The 14,257-nt window shown below is 52.5% G+C and overlaps 4 protein-coding genes across 4 annotated transcripts; all 4 read left to right on the forward strand.

The window, feature by feature from the left end:
* Window positions 1–416: 416 nt before the first annotated feature.
* Window positions 417–2,322, forward strand: GT037_003509 (dna kinase phosphatase pnk1; the record flags this gene model as incomplete). The annotated part of the gene is made up of 8 exons (XM_038928556.1): window positions 417–513; window positions 562–1,156; window positions 1,213–1,349; window positions 1,413–1,549; window positions 1,625–1,685; window positions 1,746–1,894; window positions 2,076–2,192; window positions 2,272–2,322. 8 exons carry the CDS (start codon window positions 417–419, stop codon window positions 2,320–2,322), a joined length of 1,344 nt encoding a protein of 447 aa, XP_038788263.1.
* A 1,914-nt stretch (window positions 2,323–4,236) lies between these two features.
* GT037_003510 (uncharacterized protein) lies at window positions 4,237–4,458 on the forward strand (the record flags this gene model as incomplete). The annotated part of the gene is made up of 1 exon (XM_038928557.1): window positions 4,237–4,458. One exon carries the CDS (start codon window positions 4,237–4,239, stop codon window positions 4,456–4,458), a length of 222 nt encoding a protein of 73 aa, XP_038788264.1.
* Window positions 4,459–5,224: 766 nt separating this feature from the next.
* On the forward strand, window positions 5,225–6,844 carry GT037_003511 (uncharacterized protein; the record flags this gene model as incomplete). The annotated part of the gene is made up of 2 exons (XM_038928558.1): window positions 5,225–5,561; window positions 5,613–6,844. 2 exons carry the CDS (start codon window positions 5,225–5,227, stop codon window positions 6,842–6,844), a joined length of 1,569 nt encoding a protein of 522 aa, XP_038788265.1.
* A 3,807-nt stretch (window positions 6,845–10,651) lies between these two features.
* On the forward strand, window positions 10,652–13,600 carry GT037_003512 (uncharacterized protein; the record flags this gene model as incomplete). Its single annotated transcript, XM_038928559.1, has 1 exon — window positions 10,652–13,600. One exon carries the CDS (start codon window positions 10,652–10,654, stop codon window positions 13,598–13,600), a length of 2,949 nt encoding a protein of 982 aa, XP_038788266.1.
* Between the last annotated feature and the right edge of the window lie 657 nt (window positions 13,601–14,257).

Below are 14,257 nucleotides of genomic sequence, written 5' to 3' on the forward strand. Positions count from 1 at the left end.
AACCAACATATCATCTTGGTAGAGAGACGATAAGGATCGGAACAAGTCCGTTCGCTGGGTCAGGACGCTGAGGGGTTTGGTCTTCTGCAGTGCATCTGGCTCCAGATGAGTAGGACGAGTGCTGTCTGCTGATGTGCATTATCCGGGCCAGCTTGCATATAAACCTCCAGCGTAGATTCAAAACGGTAGGCCGTATCTTTAAGAATATTGAAAGCGTCTTTGTTGAAACGTCTGTGACCAGTACGTGTATGCGACGCCCTCATGTAAGGGAAGCTTAGTTCAAGCACGTGCTAGCGCGAGGTCGCGTTCCGCGCTGCGAGGAAAGCGCAAGCGAGCAACCTCACAAACATTGCTTTGTCAACAGAGATCATCTTCCATTGCCATGCACTAGTATTGGCAACAATACAGACTGCAGAATGACTATTCGACCCGGTTTAAGCAAGCGGCCAAGCTCCAACAGCAAAGACGTGTCGCCACCTCCGCCGAAGCGGCGGCAGCAGTCAGCCACAACAAGTTCGTCACTCGTCGTAGGGTGTGGGAATATTCGCTGACTTGAATCAGGCAAGGCAGTCGCCAATTTCTTCACACCAGCTTCGAAGAAAGAGCCAGAGAAGATGGTATGGCGGATTGTCAAAGACAGCTTGCTGGTTGGTCGCTTCAACATAGGCGCGCAGTCAGCCACTCAGGGCAAGCGCAGAGTAGCAGCCTTTGACTTTGACTCAACCTTGATTACAACTGCGTCTGGAAAGACTTTCAGTCGTGATGCAAGCGATTGGAAGTGGTGGGATAGTAGCGTTCCAGGACGATTGAAAGAGTTGCATGCAGACGGCTTCCTTGTCGCTATCATCAGCAATCAAGGCGGCATCAGTTTGAGACCTAATCCGAAGACCGTAAAATCTGATCAGAAGCGACTAGCGGACTTCAAGACCAAGGTAACAGCAGTCTTCAACCAGCTCGACTTTCCTATATCGATATATGCTGCGACAAGCCGTGACCAGTATAGGAAGCCCAGGACCGGGATGTGGAACGAACTGCTAGAAGACTACGATATCGAGAATGCGGAATCTGTCGATCTAGAGAACTCAGTATTCGTTGGGGATGCTGGTGGTCGCGAGGCAGTGGCTGGCGGCGTAAAGGACCACTCGTGTGTCGACAGGTTCGTGAAGATCCCGAGTGATGCCTTGGCAACCAGAAATAACCAAGTCTATGTAGAGATTTCGCTGCTAATCTCGGTATACCGTTCCATACTCCAGAAGAGTACTTCCGCCATGAAGATCCACGGCCATTCGTTAGGGCTTTCGAGCCGATGGCCTACATGCAAGAGCGGGCTGAAAGCTCAACAACTGCACGTAAGTATGATATCCAAGTTCTCATACACCACACTTCTTCAGATGTGCTAACTTTAGTTGCAGTAAACACTTTTACACCACCGGCAACCCCCGAGATTGTCATGTTCTGCGGTAGCCCCGGTTCAGGTAAATCATCGTTTTATTGGAAACATCTGCAGCCATTCGGTTACGGACGCGTTAACCAAGACTTTTTGAAGACTGTGAGTTGCTGACTGATCTGTCTCTGCGCAAATCTTGTGCAACCATTCGATACTTTGAGTAACATTTTGAAACAGCGCGAGAAGTGTGTAAAGGCTGCTACTGCACTCATCATAGAAGGCACGAGCGTAGCTATTGGTAGGTTTATGTTGATCCGGGGCTCCAATACATTCCGCATACGCAGCTAACTCGTTGAAGATAACACCAATGCCGATCCAGAAACACGAGCCGTGTGGATTACATTGGCGCAGAAGCTGAAAGTTCCCATTCGATGCGTACTCTTCACGGCCACGCCAAAGCTGTGTGAGCACAATGATACGTTCCGCGCACTGAATATTGGTCCAGAAGTAAGTTTACCCGCTAAGCAACCTCCCGTGCGTGCATGCCAGAAGCTGCACTTTGCTCATTACTCCAAACTCACTCTCACACTATCCGATGTGGAGATTGTTTGTGCGGGATGTCCAAGATTCTCAGAATCCCACTACTACACGGGAAACGCTCATGCTAACATCCGATGCCCACTAAAAGACGAACCGTGAATCTCGTACTATCTTGCCACACGCTGCATTCAGTGGCTTCGCTTCCAGATATCGCGAGCCTAAGCTTTCGGAAGGATTTGTAGACATAATCAAAACCAATTTCCAGGTACGTGTAACCCAAGACATTCCGCGTCGGCTGGGCTGCAGAGATGCAACATGGACTGACTGGAGCATGCATGGTGTAGTTTGAAGGCTCCGAGGAGCAGAGACTGCTATGGAGCAAATACTGGGTCTGATCTGCAAGTATTTGGACGTGCAAGAGCGAAACAAACGCGAAGCGTGAGGAGTGGGAACGTTCCCGACGCCCGTGTGCTAGCCGTTATGACGACTTGAATATACTTCTTCGAGCGTTCCTGCGTGGATGGGAAGTCCGAAATGCTATGATTGGGTGGAAAGAGAATGTTGGTGAGGGGCCGTCCCCCGAGCGAGGGTTCGCAGCTCTAGCCTACGCCGTTTTTCTTTTCTACGCCGTTGGGCGTATGGCTTCCAGACTAATCGAAAACGGCAGTTTGCGCACACAAATTCTTGTTTACGACCACATTTTACTTCCTTTTCTTCCAACTTTATGTAGGAATACCATGATCTTACATTCAGATCGCTGCAATGATAGTCCGTACTTCCGACATGAACAAAGCGCGCAACAGCATTGACACGAAGAATTATTGCATCATAGATTCTACGAGATGGTATGCCGATTCGCTTGATGCATCTGGCTACCCTGATCCCCGTAGATGGATTTCTGATCCGTTATTACCCCCATGCTTCATGCCCAAGCCGCGGCATTCGGCGGTCGGTGGAGTGCTACGTTAGTCTAGGAAATCATCCGGTGAAATTGAGAGATCAGCAACACCAGACCGGTCTCGACCAAATCCTGCAACAGGCCGTCGGAACGATTGCGCGCTCCTCCTTTGCAGAGCAGTTCAATTTGGAAAATGGCAGAGTGCTTGGAGGACAACGAAGCGCGCGCGCATTCCAATGTGAGCCGCCACGTGGTTCTCAGGTACACGCAAATTTTTCCGGCGCGAGAATTGCTTCTTTCGCGCGCAGTCAGCTTTAAGACTGAACTGGCTGTTCTTCATGCACGTTGAGCGTTACCGGTCGGTGTGGATGGGTGGGCTGGCAACGGTATTCTCCCGCTTCTGCATGTCCGTGCCGCCCAGTCGACTGGCCAAGGAGACAGACGAGCGAAGACAGCGGGGCGCCTGCCGACCTCAGACCGGAACTGACTGCTTTTTCGCCCTTTCGTCATGCTGCCAGGTCCCGGGAGCCTGGAACGGTAAGGTCTTGCTCCGATTTTTCTTCTGCTGGGCTCGATCGCATGAGGCACAGCACGGCGATCAAACCGCGCGATCCTCTTTCACCTTGCTGACACAGCATCAAGAGCCGTGAGGCAGGTGACGACGAGGGCACTGGAGATGATGCAAAAAGATACTGGCGGACGTTTAGATAGACAATGCGCTGGCGGTGTGAGGCTTGCCCAGCGTGCGAACAGGGTGTTTTGCCCAGCGAGAATAAGGCGCCGGGGAGAAGGAAAAGAGGATAGTGCGCCAGGGGTACGAACGCCAATCAGCAACGGCTCAACGGTCTAGCGCTTCCAACAAGTTCCCCGATTTGTCTGCAAGTTCGCTGGCTTGCTGATATTTTGGCTGGGCTGAAAGGTTGTCCCAACCTCGTCTGGGAAAGTTCCGGCATGTTGTCAGGTACCGCCCACGCGAGGTCATGTTGTCGCGCCCTGTTTCGTCTCAGCGTGATGCGATCGACCACTTGACTCGTCAATGAGGCATGATGTTTGAAACACGGACTCTACGGATCAGTCGGTGTTTTGAAGATCGTGAGGCTTTGGTGTTTGTTTGTTTTCACGGTCGCCTTTCACAGCCCCCTTGATGCATTCATACGATTCAGAATGGGCCAATCGGTGCATGGGGGATGACACGGGACAGAAGCGGGAGAAACGACATGGACTTCGCTAGAACATGCTTGTCGCTGTCACTGCTGCGAGACGGCAAAAGGCCAGAAGAACGGCGCAAGAAGTAACGTGGAAAGGTTGAAGGGCGCGGCGAACTAGGCCTGTTCCCTCGCACCGCCTGATAGACGAGTCTGTCAAGTGGCAGCCACGGTTGCGCTCACAGTAGTTGAGTGGTAGACAGCGGATGACAACCACAGCGCTGGTAGTACAGCACTTTGCAAAGGCACCGCTCAACACCACAGCTCGGCGATCGGTCAAGGCTCGTGAAGACGATGTGATCCAACGCCTGTTCCTGCATCGTGTCCTAAGAAGCTTTTCTCACGACGACAGAAAGTTTGGAGTGCGTGAGTGGGAACAGCCAGGGATAATTTGTTGCGCCTCCACCAACGACATATCGCATAATTAGGTTGGGCAGGTAAAAATTCAACACCGAGGCAGGCCCCGTACTGTTGAGTAGGGTTTGAATCAAGCCACCTGCTGTGCTCAAGCTGTAGCGACACGGACGTTGTGGTCTAAACGGCGGCTCGAAGGCTGGGGGACCTTGAAGCGACGGCGCCCTGGCGTGCTCACTGCACGGAGACTGCCCAGGGCTGCTGTGAGTGTCACGGCCTCGTCTACCGTGCTATCTGAGTCGCGCGGAACGCAGTCGACATGCCGGAGCCGCTATGCCTAGTCAAGGTGGTTGCAAAGTTTGGCTTGAAGCCGTGCGCCTGCCCACACAGAAGTGGTCTACTATCCCACACCCGTCAACACCGCCCGTTTCTCTTGGAATTCCACGTCAGTCTTCTGCCACTCTCTCGCCATTTCAGTCGTCGCCTTATCGCTGCGCTGTCTCTCGCTTGCACTCGCAAAACTTGATTCAGTCTGACCAACTCTCGCGCACCAGTCATCTCCACCTTTACCACCTCGGCAGCCCACCCACGCTCACGTGCCGTCCGCATTAGGCGCTGGCTTTCCCTGGAGACGCCTTTGCTGCAGCATAAACACGCCGAACAGTACATACGTACATACGTGGTCGGCTATCGTGGCATCCTCTCCAACATCGCCCGACCGCCTCTCCATCCCAAAGCAGCGCGCCGTAACCCCGACGTGCTGGCTGCACTTGGGTATGTGATCCTGGTAACTCGCGCGCCATTCACGTCACATCCCGACCGCCAAAAGAACCAACAACTATGCACGACCTTAAACCCCTCCAGCTTCCCAAGCTTGTTGCAGCCCGCAAGTCTTCCAAAGGCTCACTCAACATGTACGACGACCCGACTGCATCGATTTATTCCAATGCCGACTCGGGTTTCTACTCGGCTTCGGAATGCTCGACACCGCCAACGCCAAGTCAATACACGCGAGGTCACTTTCGCTTTCCCAGCTCGGCTTCGTCACTGTCATCGAGCCCGCCCACCTACGAGCCCACCGAGCCTCCCAACAGCTCAGGCAAGCTACCCAAGCTTACCGAAGAGCCTCTTGAGCGTGAGTACGACTACGGTAGCGAAGATCCGTACCGTTGCTCTTGTAAGTTGCAATGTGAATGCCCCCATGTTTGCTATATTGATGCATTTCCAGGCGACGCCGGCAGTACCTATGGCCACGCGCAAGACTGCAGGATATCCAGAGCCTACGAGCCCCAGGACGAGTACTTCACTACCTGCGATTCGGAACTGCGACTGGCCAAGCGACGACGGTCCTTGGAAGCATCCGCGCACAGCATCGCCGGCAAGCTCGAGAGGCGTTTCCCCTCGTTGTCGCGCAAAGTGCGCGATCGGAGCTCGACTCTCAGCAAGGTTTCACGCAGCGCTACCCCTTCAAGAGTACCTTCTACTCGATCCTCATCGCTCGCTGGCTCAATTTACCATGTCTCGACCGTCGACCTCCCAGAAGACTACGTGTCGCCAACCTCTACACCAGCCCTCACAAGCAGGGAGCATTTGAGTGATGATGCGCCTACGCCGATGGCCATCGACGTCAACAAGGCCAATGCCATGGAAATCGACCCCGAGGAGGTGGAGCGGGAGCGCTATGCCACGACGCCATTACTACCGCCATTGCTTGTGAACTGCCGGAACAATGACCTACCAGCATCTTCGCCCCTGCAGTCGCCAGCAGTTGCAGATACGACTCAATCCATGGGCCCGACTCCAGCCGGCACCCCACCAATGCGCACTTACCCTACTCCTCCCCTCTCTTCCAAAACATCCTTTGCGTCGATCAGAGCACCAAATGCCGGATACATGGTCCCCTCATCCGACATTCCCCCTCTAATGCTCGCCAACCCACAGGACAAGTGGGCCATGGAGTTAGGCCATGCGAACTTCACCATCCTGCCAGAGCCTTATGTCCCTGAGGTCTGCACCGCAGCGTCTATTGAAGAACACCTTGCCGAATGGGCGCAAGCGCGGCGCAACTACGCAAAACATCAAGTGCGAACTGCGGAACACTACGGAGTGACATCCAGACACTATCTTCTTACCGAGCAAAAGTGGGCTGAAATCGATGCCGAATGGAAGAAGAACCACGATCTGGCCAAGTCACATGCGGCTGCTATCGGTCAAGAGCTCGCCCCGAGCTCACCCACGGAGCCAGGACCCCTTAGCAAGATGCCAACGCTACATGATCCTAAGAGCGAGGGCAAGTTCCCCAAACTCGGCGATGAGGACATTGTCGGCCCCATGCAACAGGCGGCCGCACTACTACCGAAAACACCTTCGCGCAAGCGTGCCTTTTTCAAATTTCTAAGCGACCTACGGTTCCCTGGTACCTTCCTCGGTCGCTCCTCGGGCGGTGTCCGGGGCCACTAGACCCCATTCTGCGATAACGGAGAATCCTTTTCCTTTTCATCTTGTCGATAATTGCGTGCGATTAATATTTCTATCCTGCACACAACCCTTGTACTCTTACTCCCCCTTCTGTTTGTTAGACCCAAGGGGCATGTTCTACGAAAGTGTACGACTGTATGACATAAGATCTCGGTCCATCATTGGAGCCACGACCATACGGCTCTTATCACAGAGTCACGAATTTCCTTTGTCGATACAACCGTTATTAGAGAGGCTTTTCTTGTCTTGCGCAATACAGTGGTCTGTCTGCACTGCGCTTCCCTTCAATGGGATTACTGTTTGGTGTTTGGGCGGACAAAAAAGGATGCAGAGGTTCTGCATCTGGTGATAAAAGCGAGCATCATCTCATCATCACGACATGATTCACGCAGCGGTGGCTCTTCAGCCAAATCTCTTTAGGTTTCAGTCTTTCCTTATGTTTCGAACCATTCTTGGTTTCGGCGGCTATACCTTTACTCGTCCTTGTCTGGGACTCGAGGGGGCAAGCGCAGTCGTGGGTCTTTGCTACCCTTTTGGCATTAGTAGGAGGAGAGATTAAGCTTCTTCGGATACGTTCAGTATTGATACTGTATAATTGGTCTAAGAAGGTGGTACGAACGAGGCTGGGGAGGCTGAAGGTATGTGATACCAGAAGTTTTAGTTTAGCGTGTCCTCGAGAGAAGATACAATGAACGCTCGGCGTCAAATGAATCATCTAGCCAAGCACATCATTCTCGTACAACTTCGACAACGCAATTGCCGCCCTCTCTCTTGTTAAGTGATAGTCATTTTAGGCACTGCGCGTTTGCAGGAAGAAGGCAACCGGCAGCAAGCTGCACACAAACAACTCCAACTCCGGGACAAGACATTACACCGCCAGCTCGGCACATGACGACGCATTCTCTCCTGCAAAGTCTCCGGCGCACAGTGATGTACAGCCTCGCACATTACACATCCATCTATTACGCCATTGAATCTGCACAAACAAGTCTCTTTCACTCTATTCGTAATATATGCTCCCAGTATCCTACACGGTCTCATTCTTCCTAACTCAACATAGCAATAACAGAACAACATCTAGAAGAACGCCATGTTTCGCGATTCCGGCGTGACAGATAACCCTTGAGGCAGTATGGATGGTGATTGGTTGGCTGGCTGGCTGGCTGGCTGGCTGGCCGTCTGTACGACATATGCAAATGTGCAAGCAATATAGGCCGTCCATAATTCGCTGCGCTTGCTCGTTTCCGCCTTCCAAACTAGATGATGCTGTGTCGCCACGGGAGCTTTTGCATGCGAAAGTGGGCGGGACCGATTGTACCACACACACACTCTCACACACTTGTGCATGCGTAACAGTAGGAATCGTTGTTGGCTAGTTTTACCATCGTTGTGCAATGGAGAGAAACGAGTATCACCTATATTGATGGAAGCGAATGGTAAAGACGATAGGACAGTAGGATGTGTGCAAATTTACTGGCGACTCAAAAGCGTCACCTATTAATCAGGGAATGCAGTATGCTGGAATGCAGTGGCATCTTCCAGGCTGTGCATATGCTCGGGTCTTCAGGTCTTCACATGCAAGGTCCTAGTCTGCGACCCGAATGCATCTCATTCTCTTCTCCTGAAAACAACCGGCTACCAGTCGTGCGATCGTATATATCTGCTATAGGTAATTTAGATGCTGCGAAAGACTTTCCCTTCGGTTCAGGCATGTCCGAAATCGATCTTCGGTCTGGCGATGCAAGAAGCAGGTATGATGACGAACAGTGGTCGTCTACATGAGACATTGCATATGTGGTGAAGCAAAATCTCGGAAGATCGTGCATAAGAGAGGTAGGCGTATATGTGGGTCGTTCTATCTTGGGGACAAGATGGCTGTCAGCCTGGCAGATGCGACTTGGCTTCCACGGAAGGCTGTGGTATGAGTTAGCATCTCTAGTTAACGATGCTGTCTGTCACTTGACACCCTTCTTCCAGGTTCTAGACCATTGTTGAGAAGATATATAGGTAACCTGTCCTTCTCCACGCCGATCTACTACGTTGGGAAATATGTAGCGTGGTGACGCAACAGCATCACTACTGCAGTAAGAACAAGCTACGGCTCGTGCCGCATTGCATGAGCTCACGACATTCTCCACCGCAGTAGGTGTTCTCTGACAGCAGCAGCGGCAATGTGAATCATCTAGTCACATGTCCAAACTCTATTGGTCTGACACTTCACCAAACACATCAGTTGCCGACCCTCCCTCACTCTCTCTTTCAATATCCAACATCTGCACATGCGCACCTTCTCTGTGATGGCCACCAGAAATACGATCATGTGTCAGTGCCGTCTTTTTATGGCTCCAGTCGGACGGTACTTGCATAACATGACATAGCACTCATCCTTCCTCCAACACATGCCTCGACACAACGGTCGTGTAAACGCCATCGACGTCGGTTCCAAGACCCCGGATTCAACATAATTCGGGCCTTTCCGCAGGCGTAGGCGAGCAAGGGTGGATCCGCAACTGCCTTAATCGAACGATCCTTGAGATCATGCCACGCTTCCCCACTTGCTGCTCGAAGCCTCATCAGATTGTGGGATGTGTCGTGTGACAGGGCTGAGACTTGTTAATCTGAGTGAGGGGTTGAGGATAAACAGGGTAGAGAGAATGTGTCTAGTGTGCGAGGCCTCTTAAAGAGTGGGCTGGCGTGGATCAGGACGAGGCGAAAATTACCGCTGTATCTCCTGCTCCTATATTACTCGTGTGAGTCTACCTGCTCGTGCGAGCTTTTCATGCCGTCCAGCGTACAGGTACTCGGCAGACAACAGATTCACTACATTTCATTGCTTCTTCTTGTCGTATAGTCAAGCCCAGTCATATCAATACAGTCGTTAGTCCCAATATCAGATTCCACCTTATGCGCCAGCAATTCCTTGCGCACATCGACTGAGTTGTTGACGGCAGGATAGTGTAGAGGTAGACTGCCGAGTGTTGTGGTGGGTTCTGGGTTAGCTTGCTCTTCCAACAACAATTCCATGGCCTCTTCCCAATTCGCTTGACATACTGCAACTAAGGCAGTTCCTCCGAGGACATGTTGACTATGTTTCTGTTCAGACAAGTTGGCTTCGAAGTGGAACTGTTTGGTCATGACTCGAGTTTGCCGCTGGATCTGTCCTGGGCGACGTAGTAGGTTTCGTGTATATTCTCGTAGGGCTTAGCATTCTTTACAAAACACGTGTATAGAGGCAATGCAGCACGAAGAGCTTGATGACGTAGCGGAGACGGGCGAGCATATGGTTCACTGGTACAGTGATGAAAGAGAAACATGAACAGTTCGGAGTCGACGATCTTCGATGGACTTCTTTAGCTTCCGCGTCGAGGTCTTGGCGTCGACCGGTCAGCATGCGCAGGTGCATCGTCATGCGCTCCCCAGCCATCGACTAGACCTTCTGCATGCGACAGATGCCGTCGCGCACACTTGCCCGACTACCATAACGACTGTGTAGACATCGCGCACGGTGCCCGCCATCGTCTGGCGCTGTTAGGGCGTTACAGCTTATCAATCAACCAAGCCATCCATCAATACAAGTCGTCGGCTGACCACGCTCCCCACGGACTTGTGCAGCCTTTCGTTCCTGTACATGCCTTTTGCCCTTGGGCCAGAATAGTCGCCATTGCTATAGATAGCCCGTCCGCTTGCGTCTGGTTACTCTAAAAAAGCACCACCAAGACCGTGCTTTGTTTCACATCTCAGGAAACACGCTCACTCCTGAGCCAGAGGGCGTCTTCGCATCCCTACACCATGTCGCTCACCGACTCGGAACTGGAGCTGGTCAGCTCGCAGCTGCAGCGGGAGAACGACGATATCCCCGAGGAGCCCGACATGATCCTCTCATCAGACGCCGAGAACGGCCAGGCGTTTGCTCCACCACCACGGATCGCTGCCCGCTTCTATCGCCATACAAGCAACCGTCGCAAGTCTTCGGCCACCTCGTCCCGCCGAAACTCGCTGTCCTCGACACATTCGCACACGTCCAATCGCTCGTTCCGCAACAGCTGTCAGAGCCACCATGTAGCCCAGCATCTCCGCCGTGCCTCTATACTCGAAGATCGCAAGGCAAGGCTAGCAGACCGGGCAGCGCATGCCGAGCAGGTCAGGCTACGTGCTGCCCTGGCCAAGGCTACCCCACGTGGTTCCAACAGTGAAGAGAGGGCGTTGGCAGCACAGCAGGCTCGTGAGAAACATCTGGCACAAGTAGCCGCTTCCTGTGCTGAGGAAGTGAGGAGGGCCAAGAAGATTGCCGAAGACATGAAAGAGCGCAAGGCCGCCGAGGAACGACGATACCGCACCGAGATGGAGGAGAAGCTAGCAGAAGCTGAGAAACGCAGACTGGAGTACAAGCGCAACCCCAGACGACCACGGACCGCAAGCTCGCCCCCCGCTGATATCAAGATACGGACCGAGCGCCCCATCGTGTCGACGGAAGATGCTGCCAAGAGGATCCAGGCTGCCTGGAGAGGCAAAGTTAGGAGCAGTATTGTCACCGAATGGCTCCAGCTCGGTCTATCCATCGAGATGGTCCAAGAGACCAGTTTCGAAGTTATTACTGGCATGCTCGCAGATGAGAAGCTGCTCAGGACCACCGATAGAATCATGACACTGTTCGTGCTACTTCCAGACGCAGATCCAGCCTCCCGTAGCGCTGCCGTCAGAACCTTCCTCTCCGCGTACCTCATCCTTGGACATCCCACACATGTTTTCAGTCGAGACGGCGATCAGGAACAGGATCTCATTACCAAAGCCAAGGACCTCGTCATCAGCTTCGAGTCTGCTCTGGCAAAACTAACAAAGCTCAACTCGTACACCCCCTCACCCACGCGTACAGAAACTGTACTGCTCGCTCATGGCGCGTTTGTTACCGCTTTCAATGACTGGAAAGCCCGCGACTCCTCCGCGCTTATCGAAACAATGGTAGCTTCGTTTGTTAGCCTCGACGAAATATGGCAAAGTGTCAAAGATGCGACGGTCGATGAGGTTGCAAACGAGTACAGGAATGGCATCAGAGACAACCAGGCTATTCTACTTAGTAAAATCAAGAAGTTGGCGGGGCCTGACAAGGCTCTTACCTTGATCAGGAAGGCCATACGCGAAAGCCGAAGGTCAAGGCCAAAGAAGAGGCTCGCAGGAGACACTGTACGACCGCGTGTTGCAAGCGACTCAACACCAGAATCTCCGCTATCAGCCGATAGTGCGGCCAAGCAGGCTGAAGCTGCTTCAGAGCTTGCAGCTTCTGGACAATCTGGGCTCCAAGATTCCACTGCTCAGGGCCACCAGGCACAGTCGCTGTCCAAGGTCTTCACTGTCGTGCCCGATAATCGCATTCTGGTTCACGAACTCTCTATTGACAAAGACTACCGCATCGATCCTTCGCCGACGGCTGACTTGCGCGATGCTCTCAACCGTGAGCTCTGCGACGCAATGCGGCGAGGGTTTGAAGAGGGTGACAGCACAAACTGGACTGCTGCCATGGCGGAGAACATACGGGGAAAGCTGCTGCGGCTTCTGAAACCTGGCAACTCAATGCACACACTCATTTCCGAGACTCTAGATCCGGAGCATATCAGCAGGCAGTGCAGTCAAGGTGTCTTCTCTTATGAGAAATTCTTTGATTTTATTGCTAGCATTCTTCCAAAGCTTTGCGCACCCTTTCGAGACACCGAAGTTCAGTTGCTTGCTGAGGAGCTGCAAGAGGAAGGTGAACTTTCAAGCATGATCGAGAAGCTCTTCAAGGTCCTTCATATCATCGATCTTTTGTCCTTGGACTATTCAAACTTCCTATTGATGAACGCCGCACCGACACTCATCAAAGAGGCTGTTGGGTACGAGCAACGCATGTTCACTCAGGATCTGGAGGAAAACAACCTTACTCTCGACCGCACACGCAGATGGTGGCGCAGCGCAGCAGTCAACATGCATACCGAAGCTGACCGTCGTGACCCTTGGAGTCAGGCAAACCCCATCAATCGCCCTACAGCGCACAAGATTTACGCTCGTGGTCTTGTCGACCTCGCAATCGCTACGCCGCCACTGCGAAGCTCTGAGCTGCCGGAGACGCTCGAACTAGATCGTGCACGCATCTCCCGCATTCGCGAGGACGCACTTCGCATAACAACGATCGGGGGTATCTTGCTTACGGCAAAGAATCTACTCAAACGCGACGTGCGCGCACAGTGGAAGTCTGAAGCCAACAAAATGTGGTTGGTGCTGAAGGAGAACGGATACATGTCAGACCCTTCTACTCCCTCGAAGATTTCTTCTCTTCTTGAGTCGTCTCGCAACATGCCACCGTCAACGCGCTCCCAGCTCTCCTCCACGATCACGCGTCTTCTTACGCAAGCTGAAGCTGGCAAGCTATCCGACCCTGTGATGAAGGTCTTGTTCCAAAGACTCAAGACTCACATCTTCAACCGGGTAAGCGCCAGCAGTTCTGGCGAGCGCGTCAAAGCTGCTAGCACCGCCACCGAAGGACTTGCTACTACTGGTCTGCCAGAGTTCGTGTCTCAAGTCGCGGATATCTGTGAACAGCTTGGCAAAGTTGGTGAAGTGGACCGCAAATGCCATGGCAAGTGGTATGAGGAGATTGCCGAGGAGATGGAGAGGCTAGGCCTTGAAGGAGGCGAAGAATTGACCAGGAGCTCGAGTGCTGATAGCGAGGCTGTCGCCTCGACGAGCTCTGATTCTTCTGTGTAAGATAGACGGGTAATAACAGGGAAGCTGTAATGCTGGTGCGTAGGGACGATCACTGGCGTTTTCGTTTCTTTTTATTCTTCTTGGCTCGGACACGCAGCCTGTTCGTTTCTTAGTACTATATTGACATACTGTCGTTTACTGCATGGCGCTGTGGTGTTCATTGCTTCAGGTCGGGGATAGGGTTACGGGTTATGAGCATACACGAGTCACTCTTGGTCCATCGTTCTTCGAGTTACAACGTACACTATTTCAGGCGTTTTGATTGCTCAAATCAATGCATATGACTTTTTCTACACTTCAATCACCTCTACTTATTCGTCTGCGTACAACCCACTTTGTGATTGTAATAGTGTCTCAATCGACGTTGGAAGCGGTCATTATCAAGTGACAGACGGCTTAAGCCGCAAGACATTGCCACGGACTGAGTGGGTCATATCAGCAAGGAAATTTGTTCAGCTTGAATAGCCGTGCGGTTTCAGAAGACCGGTAGGCTAGCCATGGGCGTAGTCTAGATTGCTTGGCTGGAGGCTACGGGAACTAACGTATAGAGCAAAGGCATATACGGCTTAGTACTGTCTGTCTGTTCGCTAGCTTTGTTGCACACAGATGCCATTCGGGCGACGTACCCGTAATCTTCATCGTAGATTTAGTAGCGAT

The sequence above is a fragment of the Alternaria burnsii genome, assembly GCF_013036055.1.
Source record: "Alternaria burnsii strain CBS107.38 chromosome Unknown 730, whole genome shotgun sequence".
Classification (NCBI taxonomy): domain Eukaryota; kingdom Fungi; phylum Ascomycota; class Dothideomycetes; order Pleosporales; family Pleosporaceae; genus Alternaria; species Alternaria burnsii.